The sequence below is a fragment of the Nycticebus coucang genome, chromosome 10 (assembly GCF_027406575.1).
Source record: "Nycticebus coucang isolate mNycCou1 chromosome 10, mNycCou1.pri, whole genome shotgun sequence".
NCBI classification, from domain to species: Eukaryota; Metazoa; Chordata; class Mammalia; order Primates; family Lorisidae; genus Nycticebus; species Nycticebus coucang.
The window spans coordinates 105,369,809-105,386,196 of NC_069789.1; the positions used below are offsets into that span (position 1 = coordinate 105,369,809).

General features: G+C 49.6%; 1 protein-coding gene and 1 non-coding gene across 4 annotated transcripts; both read right to left on the reverse strand.

The window, feature by feature from the left end:
* Positions 1 to 192: 192 nt before the first annotated feature.
* On the reverse strand, positions 193 to 12,920 carry FDPS (farnesyl diphosphate synthase). Of its 3 annotated transcripts, none has more exons than XM_053604714.1 (10): positions 12,784 to 12,920; positions 11,617 to 11,779; positions 9,950 to 10,090; positions 3,109 to 3,189; positions 2,833 to 2,955; positions 2,426 to 2,514; positions 2,260 to 2,332; positions 1,507 to 1,584; positions 1,279 to 1,413; positions 193 to 446 (listed from the first exon to the last, which is right to left on the reverse strand). In XM_053604714.1, the coding sequence occupies exons 2-10, from the start codon at positions 11,755 to 11,757 to the stop codon at positions 246 to 248; spliced, it is 1,062 nt and encodes a 353-aa protein (XP_053460689.1). In that variant the 5' UTR covers positions 11,758 to 11,779; positions 12,784 to 12,920; the 3' UTR covers positions 193 to 245. The 3 variants fall into 3 exon arrangements, with proteins under 3 accessions (XP_053460689.1, XP_053460688.1, XP_053460687.1); XM_053604713.1 differs by lacking the exon at positions 12,784 to 12,920 and adding an exon at positions 12,494 to 12,777; XM_053604712.1 differs by lacking the exon at positions 12,784 to 12,920 and adding an exon at positions 11,857 to 12,777.
* Positions 12,921 to 15,922: 3,002 nt separating this feature from the next.
* On the reverse strand, positions 15,923 to 16,024 carry LOC128597907 (U6 spliceosomal RNA). The gene has a single exon (XR_008383456.1). It is a non-coding gene; the product is annotated as a U6 spliceosomal RNA (small nuclear RNA).
* Positions 16,025 to 16,388: the final 364 nt, after the last annotated feature.

Sequence of the window (16,388 nt, forward strand, 5' to 3'; positions counted from 1 at the left end):
CACCCCTCCACGCTGGGCGTGGCCTAGCCCAGCCCGCCCCCAGCGCTTGACGTCTCACCAGTGTCACCGCTTTCAGCTTGGATGTATCTTTATCTTTTGGTCCCAGGGGTTCCTGGCTTCCCTACAGCCACCCTACCCCCACCCTGCCATTCTGGATGGAGCCAGACCAAGCTACAGCAAGAACAGAAACACAAGGTTACACAATAATTTATTGAGCCTCCTCTCCCATCCTTGCCGTGTATTGGTCACTTTTGCCGCTTGTAGATTTTGCGTGCTAGCTCCAGGAAGATGGCCGGGGGCAGGGGTGCCGCAAACTGCTCAATGAGACTCATAAGGCGGCTGTAGCTGTCCTCCTCGTGCTGCAAGAACAGAGCAGGGAGACCCAGCTCCTCGTACAGGGCCTTCACCCGGGCCACCTTCTCTACCTCCTTCTGCCCATAATTCTCCTGGAAGGGGTAGAGGGAGAAAAATGGGTTTAGCCACCCCAGAACATTTCCACAGCCATTCACGCCATCAGTTTTCAAGTGTCTCTAGGTATCTAAAATCCCAAGTTTCGGGTGGTGCCTGTGGCTCAGAGTGGGGCGCTGGCCCCATATGCTGGAGGTGGCGGGTTCGAGCCCAGCCCTGGTCAAAAACTGCAAAAAAAAAAACCAAAAACTAAAATCCCAAGTTTTCCCCCTTCGCAATCCCAAATGTTTAGATATTGGCTCAGACCTCAGCTTCCTCTACCCCAGGGTTTCTCCGCTTTGGCACTATTGACATCTTGAGCCAGATAACTGTTTCCGGGAGCTGTTCTGTACCTTGTATGATGTTTGCAGCATCTTTGCATACCTCTCCCCACTAGATGCCTATAGCACATGCATACACTCCCAGGTTATAATGACAAAAAAAAATGTCTGCTAACGTTGTCAAATGTCTCCTGAGAGGCAAAATCACTCTTGCTGAGACCCACTGCTCTGTCCCCTTTGTTTTTTGTTTTGTTTTGTTTTTAAGAAACAGAGTCTCACTTTATCGCCCTAGGTAGAGTGCTGTGGCGTCATAGCTTACAGCAACTTCCAACTCCTGGGCTTAGGCGATTCTCTTGCCTCAGCCTCCTGAGTAGCTGGGACTACAGACGCCCGCCACAATGCCCCACTGTTTTTTTGTTGCAGTTTGGCCGGGGCTGGGTTCGAACCCACCCACCCAGTATATAGGGCTGGCACCCTACCCACTGAGCCACAGGTGCCTCCCTCTGTCCCCTTACTTATCAGTTCAGGGACCTACTACCCTCTTGGGCACCTGCAAGATCTGGCGCTGCTCCGGAGTGGCCCGTTGCAGACACTGAACCACCAGCCAGCTGCATTTGTTGTCCTGGATGTCAGTGCCAACTTTTCCCGTCACACTTGGGTCCCCAAAGAGATCAAGGTAATCATCCTGAGCAAGGGAACAGAAAAGGAGGGATGACAAGGCTCCAAGGCAAAGAAAGAGGGGAGCTGGTGAGTATTTTCTGCTGTTGCTCATTCCTACCTGGATCTGAAAGAACTCGCCCATCTCCAGCAGGATCTTCTTCGCGTGACTGTGCTCCTTCTGCCCATCAATGCCTGCCTACCGAGAGAAGGATGTTAACACGCCAGACCCCAGCAGCACCTGTATCTTGCTTGCTGCTTCCCTGCATAGGACCTTGCTCTACTGTAGCTCCTAAACCTCCTCTCCTTTCATCCATCCTTGGCTTCCCTGATCTAGGAAATCCTGCCTGATGGTCCAGCCTGTACCCGGCTCATTTTTGGCTGGGCCTTCCTAAGAGTCGTAAGAGGCGCATCCCTTCTAGAGGTCTTCAGACTATATCTTTCCCTCACAAGTCTCAGTCCCTGAGTCACTCAGATCCTTCTTCCTAATCTCCTTCTACCTCTAGCTTGAGGTAGAAACGTAGAGAAACAGGATGAAACTTGGAGAAACAAGGTCAGGGTGGACAGTTAACCTCCCAATGACTGCCTCTCGCCTGAATCACCCCTCCCACCCCCATCTGTAGTCAAATGCAGGATTTCCTGTCCTCTGTTATAGGCTGAATACTTTCATATCCCTCACCTCGGTTAATCTCCAGAGTCCCAAAGTAGGAATTCTATCCCCATCTTACAGCTGAGAACACAGACTCAGACTGACTTGTTCAAGGTCGCACAGCCACTCAACAGGGCTCTCAGATTGTCCAAACTGTTTGCCTTATGCCTTCCTGCCCCAAAGCCCATGTCAGCAGAGCAGTGAGAGGCCAGGAAACTTACTCACCATGTACATGGCAGCAGCTACAGGAAGGTAGAAGGAGTAGAAAGCTGTCTTGTACTTTACAATAGATTTGTACCTGTGTAGAGAGAGGAGATAAACTCCACAGAAGGGCAGTGCCTATCCGACCCCACTCTCAGTGCCCAGAAACATGGTTCCCACTGTCCCTCACCTCTTTTCAGTAAATCTGCCAAGATCCACATTACCCTGGGGGGCTGTGATAAGGTCCAGAGTCTGCCCGATCTCAGTCTGATATGAACTCTAAAAAGAAGGCGGCCCATGAGCCAAGCTTTCTCCAGATGTGGGGAACGCTAACACCCTGGGCCCCACATCCCATACCAGTTGACAACTGAGCAGAATCAGAAAGGAACAGGAGAGAAAAGTACTTAAAGCTCCAGGCCCATATTCATGCGCACAGCCCTTTACCAGCCCTTCCTCCAATCACATGGAGACAGACTTTCTTGCCACCACCACCCTTCACTCCCTTTCTCACTTTCTACCCTCTTCTAAATGAGAATGTCCTCTGAGGCCAAGGCTACTGGCCAGCCTCTGGGCCTTGGGCCCCTATCTGCAGCACACCTGCAGGAAGAGCTCAATCAGGTTCAGGTAATAGGGCTGTTCCCGGCAGTAGAGCTTCAATAGGCGGTAGATACATGCTTCCAGAAGCATAGCATCATTGACGGCATCCAGACCTATGCCTGGCTGGAAGAGGCATGGAGGAAAACAGGCAATCAGTCTCTGACTTAAGACTCATACCAAAAGCATTACCCCAGACACCTCCAACAAGCTATATGAAACCACCTCCCATGGGCCTGTCTCCATATCCACTACCTGCTACCATCTCTCCCATATTACCTTCTGATACCAGCAGATCTTCCCCCGCCGGGTGAGAGATGAATCCATGATGTCATCTGCTACCAAGAAGAAAGCTTGCAGCTAGGAAAAGGAAGGAAAGAATAAGGCCTGCAAGGCTCTCCTGTCACTGTTCCTTTTCTCAGCCACAAAGCTGCTGTGTTTAACAGTCACTATGAGCTGGGAGAGTCAGGATAGAGAGGCGAAGCACCTGGAAGGAGAGGAGGCCTCTTTGGCTCTGACTACCTATCTGTTAAAAAGGAGCTAACAGGCTTGGCACCTGTGGCTCAAAGGGATAAGGCGCCAGCCACATACACCTGAGCTGGCGGGTTGGAATCCAGCCCCGGGCCCGCCAAACAGCAATGATGGCTGCAACCAAAAAATAGCCGGGCGTTGTGGTGGGCACCTGTAGTCCCAGCTACTTGGGAGGTGGAGGCAGGAGAATCGCTTGAACCCAGGAGTTGGAGGGTGTGTGAGCTGTGAGTTGTGTGACAGCTTGAGGCTGTCTCAAAAAAAAAAGAAAAGGAGCTAACAGGCTCGGCGCCTGTGGCTCAAGCGGCTAAGGCGCCAGCCAGAAACACCTGGGCTTATCCCAGGTTCAAATCCAGCCTGGGCCCACCAAACAACGATGATGGCTACAACCAAAAGATAGCCCAGCATTGTGGCGCACACCTGTAGTCCCAGCTACTTGGGAGGCTGAGGCAAGAGAATCACTTAAGCCCAGGAGTTGAAGGTTGCTGTGAGCTGTGATGCCACAGCACTCTACCCAGGGTGACAGCTTGAGGCTGTCTTAAATACATAAATAGGAGCTAAATAGGAGCTAATGGTCAGTGTCTATAGCTCAGGGGCTAGGGCACCAGCCACATACACTGGAGCTGGTGGGTTCAAAACCAGCCCAGGCCTGCCAAATAACAAGGACAACTACAACAAAAAAAGAGCCAGGCATTGTGGGGGCACCTGTAGTCCCAGCTACTTGGGAGGCTGAGGCAAAAGAATCGCTTAAGCCCAAGAGTGTGAAGTTGCTGTGAACTGTGATACCATGGCACTCTACCAAGGGCAACATAGTAAGACTGTCTCAAAAAAAAAAAAAAAAAGGAGCTAAAATACTCTTTGTTTTGTGGGTAAGGGACTAAAACAGGTCTCCAACATCTTTATCAGCCCAGTGTTGGGAGATTATAAAACTCCTTCATATACTGTGTTATTCTCTCACCCACAAAAAACAACACACACTTGAAATAAGATTTCTTCATGCAACTTGACGTTCCTAACTCCTTTTTTTTTTTTTAATCTTTTTTTATTTTTTTTATTTTAGAGATGGAGTCTCACTTTGTCGCCCTTGGTAGAGTGCTGTGGCATCACAGCTCACAGCAACCTCCAACTCCTGTGCTTAGGCAATTCTCTTGCCTCAGCCTCCCGAGTAGGTGGACTATAGGCGTCTGCCACAACGCCTGGCTATTTTTTGTTGCAGTTTGGCTGGGGCTGGGTTTGAACCTGCCACCCCTGGTATATGGGGCCAGCGCCCTACCCACTGAGCCACAGGCACCGCCCCGACGTTCCTAACTTCTTAAAGACGGCTGTTCCCCTAGCACTCTGCTTACACACTCCACTGACCAGGAACACAGCCTTACCCAAAGGACACCTTTTGGGGGTGCAGGTCCTATCAGATGGACTAGAGTCTTGATTCCTGGTCACTTTTATGTAGGAGTCTCAAATATCCTGAAACACTCTTAAACATCAACAGAGGGCTCATTCTTTTTTTTAAACAGAGTCTCGTTCTGTCGCTCTTGGTAGAGTGCTGTGGCGTCACAGCTCACAGCAACCTCTAACTCTTGAGCTAAGCAATTCTCTCGCCTCAGTCTCCCAAGTAGCTGGAACTATAGGCACCCACCACAATGCCTGGCTATTATTTTGTTGCCGTTGTCACTGTTGTTTAGCTGGCCTGGGCCATGTTCAAACCTGCCTGCCTTGGTGTATATGGCCGGCACCCTACCCACTGAACTACGGGCACCTCCAACAGAGGACTCATTCTTCTGAGTGCCCACCTATTTGAGGAATGTGTTGGTTTTCCCACCAGACCACAAACTCTGTGGAGGGAAGGACAATGTTTTCCCTCTTGGCATTCCCACGGCCTGGCACAGCACTAGCCGCAGAACAGGTACTTCCTAAAATGTTTGTCTACACTCTAACATCCCCTGTGATGCTTCTTACCTTCAGGCTACACATTCTGGCTCCTTAAACAGCTTTTCTTTTTTTTTTGTAGAGACAGAGTCTCACTTTATGGCCCTCGGTAGAGTGCCGTGGCACCACACAGCTCACAGCAACCTCCAACTCCTGGGCTTAAGCGATTCTCTTGCCTCAGCCTCCCAAGTAGCTGGGACTACAAGCGCCCACCACAACACCCAGATATTTTTTTGTTGCAATTCCGCCGGGGCTGGGTTTGAACCCACCACCCTCAGTATATGGGGCCGGCACCTTACCGACTGAGCCACAGGCGCCACCCCCTTAAACAGCTTTTCAAGACAGTTTTTAAAACTTTGTGTCATAGGGGTGGCGCCTGTGGCTCAGTGAGTTGGGTACCGACCAGATATACCAAGGGTGGCAGGTTCAAACCTGGCCCTGGCCAAACTGCAACAAAAAATAGCCAGACGTTGTGGCAAGTGCCTGTAGTCCCAGCTACTCAGGAGGCTGAGGCAAGAGAATCACCTAAGCCCAAGAGCTGGAGGGGGCTGTGAGCTGTGATACCACGGCACTCTACCTAAGGTGACAAAGCGAGACTCTATCTCAAAAAAAAAAAAAAGACTTCATGTCACGATAGTCCTGTGGGCTCTCCTGGACCCACACTGCTCAGAAAGCAGCAATACTGCCCAGCACCTCCAGGGGGCTGTGTGGAAGGGGCACTGTGACTGTTGCTGCTGTGGGTGATGTCTTTGGGAAGGGAAAGAACTGTCTGCACCTTCACCTCTCACCTTGCCCCAAGGGCTAGAGGGGCCAAGACTATCCATGTCAGAGCCACTGTGTTTATTTACACTGTGTTTATCTGGAATGGCATAGCTTCCATGGGATCATCCATCTCCCATCTTTCCAAAGGCTGACTGTAAAGACAATCTGGTTTCAGCCACCACCATTCAACCAAAATGGTCTCCAAGAGAATTCATTCTTTAGCCCCCCTCAATCTCTCTGCCCCTCAATTATGATTCATTTTTTTTTTTTTTTTGCAACAGATTCTCACTTTGTTGCCCTTGGTAGAATGTCACAGTGTCATAGCTAACAGCAATCTCAAACTCTTAAGCTCAAGCAATCCTCTTGCCTCAGTTTTTCATTTTTTTAGTAGAGATGGGGTCTCACTCTGGCTCAGGCTGGTCTTGAACTAGTAAGCTCAAGCGATCCACCTGCCTCGGCCTCACTGAGTGCTAGGATATAGGCATGAGCCACTCACTGTGCCTGGCCTGCCAGCTATGATTCTTTCTTTTTTTTGGCTGGGGCTGGGTTTGAACCCATCACCTCCGGCATATGGGACCAGTGCCCTACTCCATTGAGCCACAGGCACCGCCCCCAGCTGTGATTCTTAACCCTACCACAACTTTCTATTTATTAGAGGAACTATACCCAAAAACTCACCTGGACTTAAAAAACAAAAAAAAGTGAATTATGGTGTAAAGACTATTGTAGATTAAAGAAAGAACTAAGAAAAACTACCAAAAGACCAACACAGTGGCTCCCTCCTATAATCCCAGCACTCGAGGAGGCTGAGGCAGGAGGATCCCTGGAGCTCAGGAGTTGGAGACCAGCCTGAGCAAGAATGAGACCCCATCTCTACTAAAAACATGGCTTAGCGCCTGTAGCTCAGCAGCTAGGGTGTCGGCCACATATACTGGGGCTGGCAGGTTGAAACCCAGCCCAGGCCTGCCAAACAGTGACAACTATAACAAAAAAAGCCCAGCGTTGTGGTGGGCACCTGTAGTCCCAGCTACTTGGGAGGCCGAGGCAAGAGAATTGTTTAAGCCCAAGAGTTTGAGGTTGCTGTGAGCTGAGACACTACAGCACTCTACTGAGGGCAACACGGTGAGACTTAAGTCTCAAAAAAACAAAATAAAAAACTTAGCCAGGGCGGCGCCTGTGGCTCAGTGAGCAGGGCGCCAGCCCCATATACCAAGGGTGGCGGGTTCAAACCCAGCCCTGGCCAAACTGCAACAAAAAAATAGCCGGGCGTTGTGGCGGGCGCCTGTAGTCCCAGCTACTCGGGAGGTTGAGGCAGGAGAATTGCCTAAGCCCAGGAGTTGGAGGTTGCTGTGAGCTGTGTGACGCCATGGCACTCTACCGAGGGCCATAAAGTGAAACTCTGTCTCTACAAAAAAAAAAAAAACTTAGCCAGGTATAATACCATGCACCTGTATGTTATGGCTACACAAAAGGCTGAGGCAGGAGGAGGATCACTTGAGCCCAGGAGTTTGAGGCTACAGGGAGCTATGATGATGCCACAGCATTCCAGCCTGGGCAAGAGAGTGAGAAACTGTCTTAAAAAAAAAAAAAAACATAGGGCGGCGCCTGTGGCTCAGTCGATAAGGCGCCAGCCCCATATAGCGAGGGTGGCGGGTTCAAACCCGGCCCCAGCCAAACTGCAACAAAAAAATAGCCGGGCATTGTGGCGGGCGCCTGTAGTCCCAGCTACTCGGGAGGCTGAGGCAAGAGAATCGCTTAAGCCCAGGAGTTGGAGGTTGCTGTGAGCTGTGTGAGGCCACGGCCCTCTACCGAGGGCCATAGAGTGAGACTCTGTCTCTACAAAAAAACAAAAAAACATAAAACAAATGTAATGCATTACCCATGATTAGACCATGTGTATTAAAAAAATAGCTACAGAGGATGTTCTGGGGATAATTAGGAATACTTGAAGACAGAATATACACTAGATAATGTGTATATCAACACTATATCAACATTAAATATCTGAGATGTGATAATGGTACTGTGGTTATATAGGCAAGTCCTTTTAGTAAGCAAAATAAATAAAAAAAGAGAATAGAGAAGAATGAATGGAAGTGGAAATTTTTACAAAAATTACCCATGTAGGCTCAGTGCCTGTGGTTCAAGCGGCTAAGGCGCCAGCCACATACACCTAAGCTAGTGGGTTTGAATCTAGCCCGGGCCTGTCAAACAACAATGACGGCTGCAACTAAAAAAATAGCTAGGTGTTGTGGCAGGTGCCTATAATCCCTGCTACTTGGGAGGCGGAGGCAGGAGAATCGCTTGAGCCCAGGAGTTGGAGGTTGCTGTGAGCTGTGATGCTACAGCACTCTACCCAGGGCAACAGCTTGAGGCTGTCTCAAAATAAATACATACATACATACATTCCCAGATGAACCCAGGATGTACCTAGGGTGAAGAACAGTTTTGGGGGTTTTTTTTTGTTTTTTTTTTTGTTTTTTTGAGACAGAGTCCTACTCTGGCCCTGAGTGGTGTGCTGTGGTGTCCTATCTCACGGCAACCTCAAACTCTTAGGTTTGAGCAATCCTCTTGCCTCAGCCTCTTGAGTAGCCCAGACTACAGGCAGCACTCACCTCAATGCCCAGGTAGTTTTTTTTTTTTTTTTTCCTGTTTTTAGTAGAGGCAGGGTCTTGCTGTAGCTCAGGCTGGTCTCAAACTCCTGAGCACAGATGATCTACCCACCTCAGCCTCCCAGATTATAGGCATGAGCTACCAGGCCCAACATGAACGACTGATTTTACTAGTCAACTGCTGGCCCCTCTAGCACATGCCTCCCTTAGCCCCCTGCTCAGCCCTCATCCTCCTGCCCTTCCCTCCTAGTCTATTGTCTCCTCAGCCCCTCTTCATCCCTAGAGGGGCATCCTTGTCACCAAGGCCCTCTCCCTTAGTGACACCATCATGTCATCACCCCCTTGAAGGAAAATCCCCACTCTCTCGCTAGGGCTCCAGACTGGAATTCCCACTGCCTACAGGACAGGGAACTCCACCTGCCCTACTCACCCTAAGAACACACTGTGGCTAACTCTGGGCTCATTGGGGTTTCCCTGGAGCCAGCTGCTCCTCTACTTAGGCCACAGCATCACCTGTCACTCACCAAGTCCTAAACACTTTTCCCTTCTGGGCTCACTGCCACCATCCTCCTTCTGGCACCCCTCCTGGAATTCAGTCCCCTGCCACCAATGAAGCCTTTAGGCCAGACCAGCAAACTACACACCTTCAAAAGCCAGAAAAGCTGAACATATAATACAAGGAGATGTGGGGATTAGAGCAAACCAGAGAAAGACACACAGGAGCACATGCTCCTGTCTTGGGAACTTGACTCCATTTGGCTCCAGCCAATTATTGCTATAGGGGAACATGGACCCAGCTCTTGCAATTTTCCAAGCAATGCTAGAAATCTCTTCTTCATTAAATTTAGGGGACCTAATTTCAAAACATTTCCAAAAACTATTAGTGGGCTGCCAGTTTTTAATCTCTGCCTCAAAATAACCTTTCAGAAGAAATGTATCACTTTTTTTTTTTTTTTTGGCCGGGGCTGGGCTTGACCTACCACCTCCTGCATATGGGGCCGCCACCCAGAAATGTATCACTTTTATGGCTGTCCTCTGCTCTGAGGAAGAGCTGACACCTCTGCCAATTCCAGGGCCCTAAGCCACAGCTATCTACAGCTATCTGTGTACCTAATGGCAAAAAAAGGTTTCCCACATTAGGTAGCCTGTGCAATTAATTTGTCATCTAAATGCAGCTGTAACACACAAGAGACACAGAAACAAGCTTGCAGGCCCATTCCTCCCCTTCCTGCCCAAGGCACCCCCACTGTAGGAGGCCTTTTCTTCTCCTGCCTTTTCCCAAATTCCCTCACCAGTTCCACACACCAGCCCACAGTCAGGGCCCGTTGGAGACTATCAGCATCCTGTTTCTTTGGTTCCACCAGCTCCCGAAATGCTACCAGCACTGTCACACCCCGATGGTACTTGCCTCCAATGGCATTATACTCCAGGACCTAAAGGGACAGGGAGAGGGACAGGGGCATCAGGGTCCACACAGAAGCTACTGATTTCTCCCTACCCTCTCCCACTTCCAACCACCACCTGCCTTTATCCTCTCCAACTCCAACTCTTCCTCCAGGGAGCCTCTGGAATTGCTACTCTTTGCTCCTGCTCTAAATCCTGGAGCACGGTGAGAAGAGTTCACCAGTGCCCAGAAAGGTTCTTACACAGTCTCCCCAGTAAATTTAAAGCCTCCATAGTGCAGATTAAATTCTGCTCCCAAGCAAAAAATAGGGCTTGAGCCCAGGGAAAACTCAGTATATGCCATGGGAATGGCTGGCTTGTTCAGGTCCCTCCCTCCAGGTTTCTGCCCCATCCCCACCTCCTAGACTTCCCCTTCACAGCCTATTCCTACTTATCCCATCACCTCCTCCTACCTAGAGTTCAACCTATATGCAAATGAAAAGCCTCCATCATTATGATAAAGACAAGGGCCTTTCAAAGTTGGCCCAAAGACAGCTGAGAGGAGTTTCAGGGTGGAGGATCTATTTCTCACTCCTCTAAGGGTGTCTTCTCTGGCTGGGACCTCTCACTTTGAATTCTCCCCTGCTCTTAACCTGACCTAATTAACTAGGAAGATTTCACTTATAATCCCCTCCCAGTGTAGACAAAGCCTCCCTTTTTCTTGGTTCACCTCAGAAAAATGAGACAGACAGCATTTATAAAAAGAATTTTACTAGATACTCCGAAAGAACAAAAAAGGAAAAGAGTAAGCAAGTTAAGTATCACGGCAATAGGTTATGTGCCAGAATAGGGGTTTGTGAAGACACAGTAACTTTACTCAAGCCCCAGGGAGATAGGACAAGCTCAGACTGCTTTCCTCCTAAGTCTTGGCCAAGGTAGCACCTTAGGATTTCAGGACACAAAAGCAAAGACTTACCAGGTTCAAAGTCTTCATCTCCAAGCAAACCAACTTGGATGACCCACCTTCTACCAGAGCCAAAAAGTCAGACTGTTGGACTGAAAAAGTGTATGTGCCCAGAACCACCCCGCACCCTTCAGGGTGGACCCAGGATCACTCAAGTAAAAGCCCTCTCCCCCATCTGCCAAAAGTCCCCCAATTCCAGGCCAGGCATGGTGGCTCATGCCTATAATCCCAACACTTTGGGAGGCCAAGGCAGGTGGATCACTTGAGGCCAAGCGTTCAAGACCAGCCTGGGCAAAACAGTGAGACCCCATCTCCACTAAAAAAAAAAAATTCTTTTAATTAGACAGGCGAGGTGTGGTGCACACCTGTAGTCCCAGCTACTGGTTGGAAGGCTTGATGCGGGCGGATCGCTTAAGACCAGGAGTTGGAGGTTGTAGTGAGCTTATCACTGCTCTTTAACCTAGGCAACAGAGCATGTGACTCTGTCTCAAAACAATAAAATAAAAAATCCCCACATTCTAACACATAAACTCTGGTGGGAAAAAGCCACATTGAATCCTACACATAGGCAGAATGACAAAGGCTTACTTCCTCAATTTCTAAATCCCTCACCTCCTTAAGACGGGCAATAGCATCTCCTGTCTCTGGGTGCCCCATCTCATCCTCAGTGAGCATCCTGACAATCTCAGAGAAGTGCTGGATGAAATCCTGCTTTTCTCCGGCATAAACATCTGATTTCTGTTCTCCATTCATCCTGAGGGAGGAGCAAAGTGCTCTGAGGAGAGGAAGAACAAGTCAGAAACTTGATCAGCTGCTCCCCTCCCCAAACCCCCTCACCACAACCACACTCACCCAGGCTCCTCTGTCCACGCTTGGGACCAGCAGCGGGCACCATGCCAGGCCCCCAGGACTGGGCACCCGTGCAACAGGGAGGGCCGCCGTAGGGAACCCAGACACCTCTCCCTGGGCACCCAGCAGGGGGCTGGCAGCAGGAAGACCCCCACAGATCTCAACCAGCGGGACAGGGGCATCGTGGGAGTGGTATAGGGAGGGGGCACCAAGAACTCCCTGCGGGGGCAAGCACCAAAGGCAAATGCATGGTGGCAGCTCCCTGGATCATTCCCAACACCACTTTTTAACACTTGACCCAGAATGTCCACCCCTCTTGTGGGTTAATCGTGCAGACAATTACAGAAAGGATATGCAAGGAACAAAAAGTATAGCTGGGTGACTGAGACCCAGGTGATCCCCACTTAAAAGAAGAAGACTAGGTAGAACTGAATGCCTTCAAGACCGTATGCACAGGGATAGGGGAGGAGACAGTACATAGTAAAATACCCTATGACTGGGGTGGGAGTGGAAGTACCCTTAAAGTTACCCTATTTTACACATGACAAACAGGCTCTAGGAGGTGGGAAGATGGGAACAGAACCAGAGCCAAAATCCATGGATGCTGCAAGGCGTGGGGACCGGGAGTTCAGAACCTCACAGGAAGCGCTGACTGCGCAGATCGCCTCGGAACAACTCTCGGCTGGTGGGAAGGGATCGCAGCAAAAGAGCAAGCCGGGGTCTGCGCACACTGGAAGTTCGAGGAAACCACATGGGCAGACTTTGGAAGTTTCCGCACGCCCAGAAGGCCAGCCAGTCGGGCCCATCGACCCCCAAAACGGAGAAACTCTGACATAACAGACCAGGCTTCCGGTTCCTCACAGTATCGTTACATACGTAAGACCGGGTTTCGGACCCCAGCCTCCAGTCCCAGCGCGCAACCTCTCTCACCTGTCCTGGATACCGGTTCCTGTTTGGTCTAGATCGTTGGCGGGTACTCCTAAAAGCTGGGCCCTCTCCACGCTCAGGTCTCTGGGTTGAGTAGTTTCTGATCTCCCCTTGCTGTGGGCAGAGATGAGTCATTGGACTACAACTCCCAGTATGCCGCGGGAGAGCCAGCGATAACGCCATCTAGCGTAGGTCCGGCGGGGCGGAGATGAGCTGGCTGATTGGCTGCTGGCCCTCGTGTGAGCATGGGCCTGGAGACTGACAACCAATGAGGGGCGGGGAAGACGCGCGACTGGGCTGTGGGCGGGAACCTGCGAGAGGCTACAACGCTGGAAGCCGACCGGGTGGGAATGCTGACCTTTCTCCACCCTTCACTTTTCATTATTTTCCTGTACAGCTGAATAGCAACTTAGGAAAACCCCAATAGGACCAGCTTTCCCACTTAGTTGTCTAATTTTAGGCAAATCATTTAACGTCTCTGATTCTGAGTTAACTTCCTAGAAACTGAAGAGCAGATCATGAGGTAACATGTTAACATGCTAGGTCTCAGTGAAGATAAAATTGAGAGCAGCAGGCGCAGCTTACCAGCCCGCAACTGGCTCTCTCTCTATGAGGAGCCCCAGTATCTTGAAACATCTGGGAAAATGCCTGAAACTACAAACCGGCTTGTACATAAATGGGGTTTGGTATATGCTATAGGATGGATGAACCTTGAGGACGTTGTGCCAAGTGAAATAAGCCAGACTCGAAAAGAACAAATACTGTATGATACCACTGATGTAAGTTACTTACAGTAAGCAAATTCACAGGGACAGAAGGTAGAATAGTGGTTGCCAGGTACTGCAGGGAGAAAGGAATGAGGAGTACAGAGTTGTACCAGCCACATACACTGAGGATGAAGGGTTTGAAACCAGCCAGGGCCAGCTAAACAAAAATGACAACTGTAACAAAAAATAGCCAGGCGTTGTGGCGGGCACCTGTAGTCCCAGCTACTTGGAGGCTGCAGCAAGAGAATGGTTTGAGCCCAAGAGTTTGAAGTTGCTGTGAGCTGTGACACCACAGCATTCTCAGTGAGACTCAGTCTCAAAAAAAAAAAAAAATGAAAAGAAAAGAAAGAAAGAGGGCGGCGCCTGTGGCTCAGGGAGTAGGGCGCCGCCCTATAGACGTAGGGTGGTGGGTTCAAACACGGCCCCGGCCAAACTGCAACAAAAAGTAGCCGGGCGAGGGCGGCGCCTGTGGCTCAGTGAGCAGGGCGCCGGCCCCATATACCGAGGGTGGCGGGTTCAAACCCCGGCCAAACTGCAACAAAAAAATAGCCGGGCGTTGTGGCAGGCGCCTGTAGTCCCACCTACTCGGGAGGCTGAGGCAGGAGAATCACCTGGGCCCAGGAGTTGGAGGTTGCTGTGAGCTATGTGACGCCACAGCACTCTACTGAGGGCGATAAAGTGAAACTCTGTCTCTACAAAAAAAAAAAAAAAGTAGCCGGGCGTTGTGGCGGGTGCCTGTAGTCCCAGCTACTCGGGAGGCTGAGGCAAGAGGATCTCCTAAGCCCAGGAGCTGGAGGTTGCTGTGAGCTGTGAGGTTGCTGTGTCGCTACTCTACCGAGGGTGACAAAGTGAGACTCTGTCTCAAAAAGAAAGAAAGAATGAAAGAGAAAAAAAGAAAAATTACAGTCCGAGTGAGGGGGGAACTCGTGACATTGCTATCACTTGGCAGAGTTAGGTTTGCTAGGCCATTAGCTTCCACCTGGGGAGAGAAGTCCATTAGTGAAAAATAGGAACCTCAAAGCAAATTAGAGATCAGGCTATCAGAGCTTTGTGTGCTAGGAAACAGTCTCAAATGTGAGCTGTAAAAAAGATGATTCTGACTCCAGTCTCCTCTGACCACTCTCCCAGCCAAATTATCCCATCCTTGCCTACTCAGCCTCTTGCATCTGCCCAGGTGCACCTTCATCATTGAGCCATTCAGAAAACCCCAAAGCAGCATTTTGTAGGAGATGGAGATCTCAGAAAGGACGCCAGGAAGAGGATAGATGGAAAATTGAGACCCGGCTGGGTGCAGTGGCTCACACCTGTAATCCCAGCACTCTGGGAGGCCCAGACTGGTGGATTCCCTGAGACCAGCCTGAGCAAAATACAAGTCCCCATCTCTAAAACATAGCCAGGCAATGTGGCCGGCGCCTGTAGTCCCAGTTACTTGGGAAGCTGAGGCAAGAGAATTGCTTAAGCCCAAGAGTTTGAGGTTGCTGCGAGCTGTGACACCACTGTACTCTACTGAGGATGGCAAAATAAGACTGTGTCTCAAAAAAACATAAAAAATTGAGACCAGAGCCCAAGTAGGATAGTTCCAGATGAGCAAGTTGGTTATTTGACAGGTACAGAGCATTGTTCTCTTTTTTTCTCCTCTCCATAAATGACCTATTCATGGAGTAGCAATTGAGTTGCTTACATTTCAGATCCGCACTTTTACATACATATTATCTCATTGAGTCCTCACAGAAGCCCTGTAGGACTTCCCCTTTAGCCTGAGTGCATTGGTCCAGTACCTTTACAGTTCCTGAATGACAAAGCTACACCCAGAGCCTGCTTTATCTGTCTTTAAGTCAGCATGCCTTCCTCTCACTATATATACCTCCTCAAAGCCTGTGGATTCTTCTGCAAATCCGCCTCTTTCTTTGCCCTCTGGCAGGACCCTAGCTCTAAAAGAAAAAAAGAGGGGGTGGGTGTAGGTCATGCTTGCAATCCTAGCACTTTGGGAGACAAAGTCAGGAGCATCACTTGAGCCTTGAGCCTAGGAGTTCAAGAGTAGCCTGAGCAACATGGCAAGATTCCATCTCTACAAAATATTGTAAAAATTAGCCTGCCAGGGGCAGTGCCTGTGGCTCAAAGGGGTAGGGCGCTGGCCCCATATGCCGGAGGTGGTGGGTTCAAACCCAGCCCCGGCCAAAAAAATCTACAAAAAAAAAAAAAAAAAATTAGCCTGCCATGTTGGCATTCACCTGTAGTCCTAACTACTCAGGATGATCACTTAATCCCCAGAGTCTGAGGTTGCAGTGAGCTATGATGATGCCCCTGCACTTTAGCCCAGGTGACAGAGCAAGACCTTGTCTCAAAACAAAAATAAATATAAAAATTATATATATATATACACAGAATGCTTCACAAATTTGCATGCCATCTTTGCACGGGGGCTATTCTAATCTTCTCTGTTTCATTCCAATTTTAGTGTATGCTGCTGAAGCAAGTACAAAATACTTTACTTCTGACACCAGATATGTACCCTTTTTCTCACAACAATTCAATTCTCTAATTCTCTGCAGACATCAATTGGTGTCTTGCCATTCAATTCAGTTCTGACACCATTACCTGGAGCTAGTGCAGGCAACACAGGTTAAAGGACTAAGTCCTTAACCAGACAGCCCTCTCCCCATTTCAGATGCCAATTACAAGTCCAGTTTGTCACCCATATGTCTAATCCAAGTAGCTATAAATCAGAGGCTCCCACAACCCCTTCTTCTGCTTCAACTCTTTTTTTTTTTTTTAATTGAGACAGAGTCTCACCCTGTCACCCCAGCTAGAGTGCAGTGGCATTGTCATAGCTCAGAGCAA

What these genes read in the sequence shown, in the direction of transcription:
- FDPS (XM_053604712.1), bottom strand. Translation starts at nt 12,035, where the DNA reads ATGCCCCTGTCCCGCTGGTTGAGATCTGTGGGGGTCTTCCTGCTGCCA. An exon ending in AGATCTGCTGGTATCAGAAG is followed by an intron (nt 2,956 to 3,108) that starts GTAATATGGGAG and finishes TGCCTCTTCCAG; the next exon opens with CCAGGCATAGGTCTGGATGC. An exon ending in GCGAGTTCTTTCAGATCCAG is followed by an intron (nt 1,414 to 1,506) that starts GTAGGAATGAGC and finishes TCCCTTGCTCAG; the next exon opens with GATGATTACCTTGATCTCTT.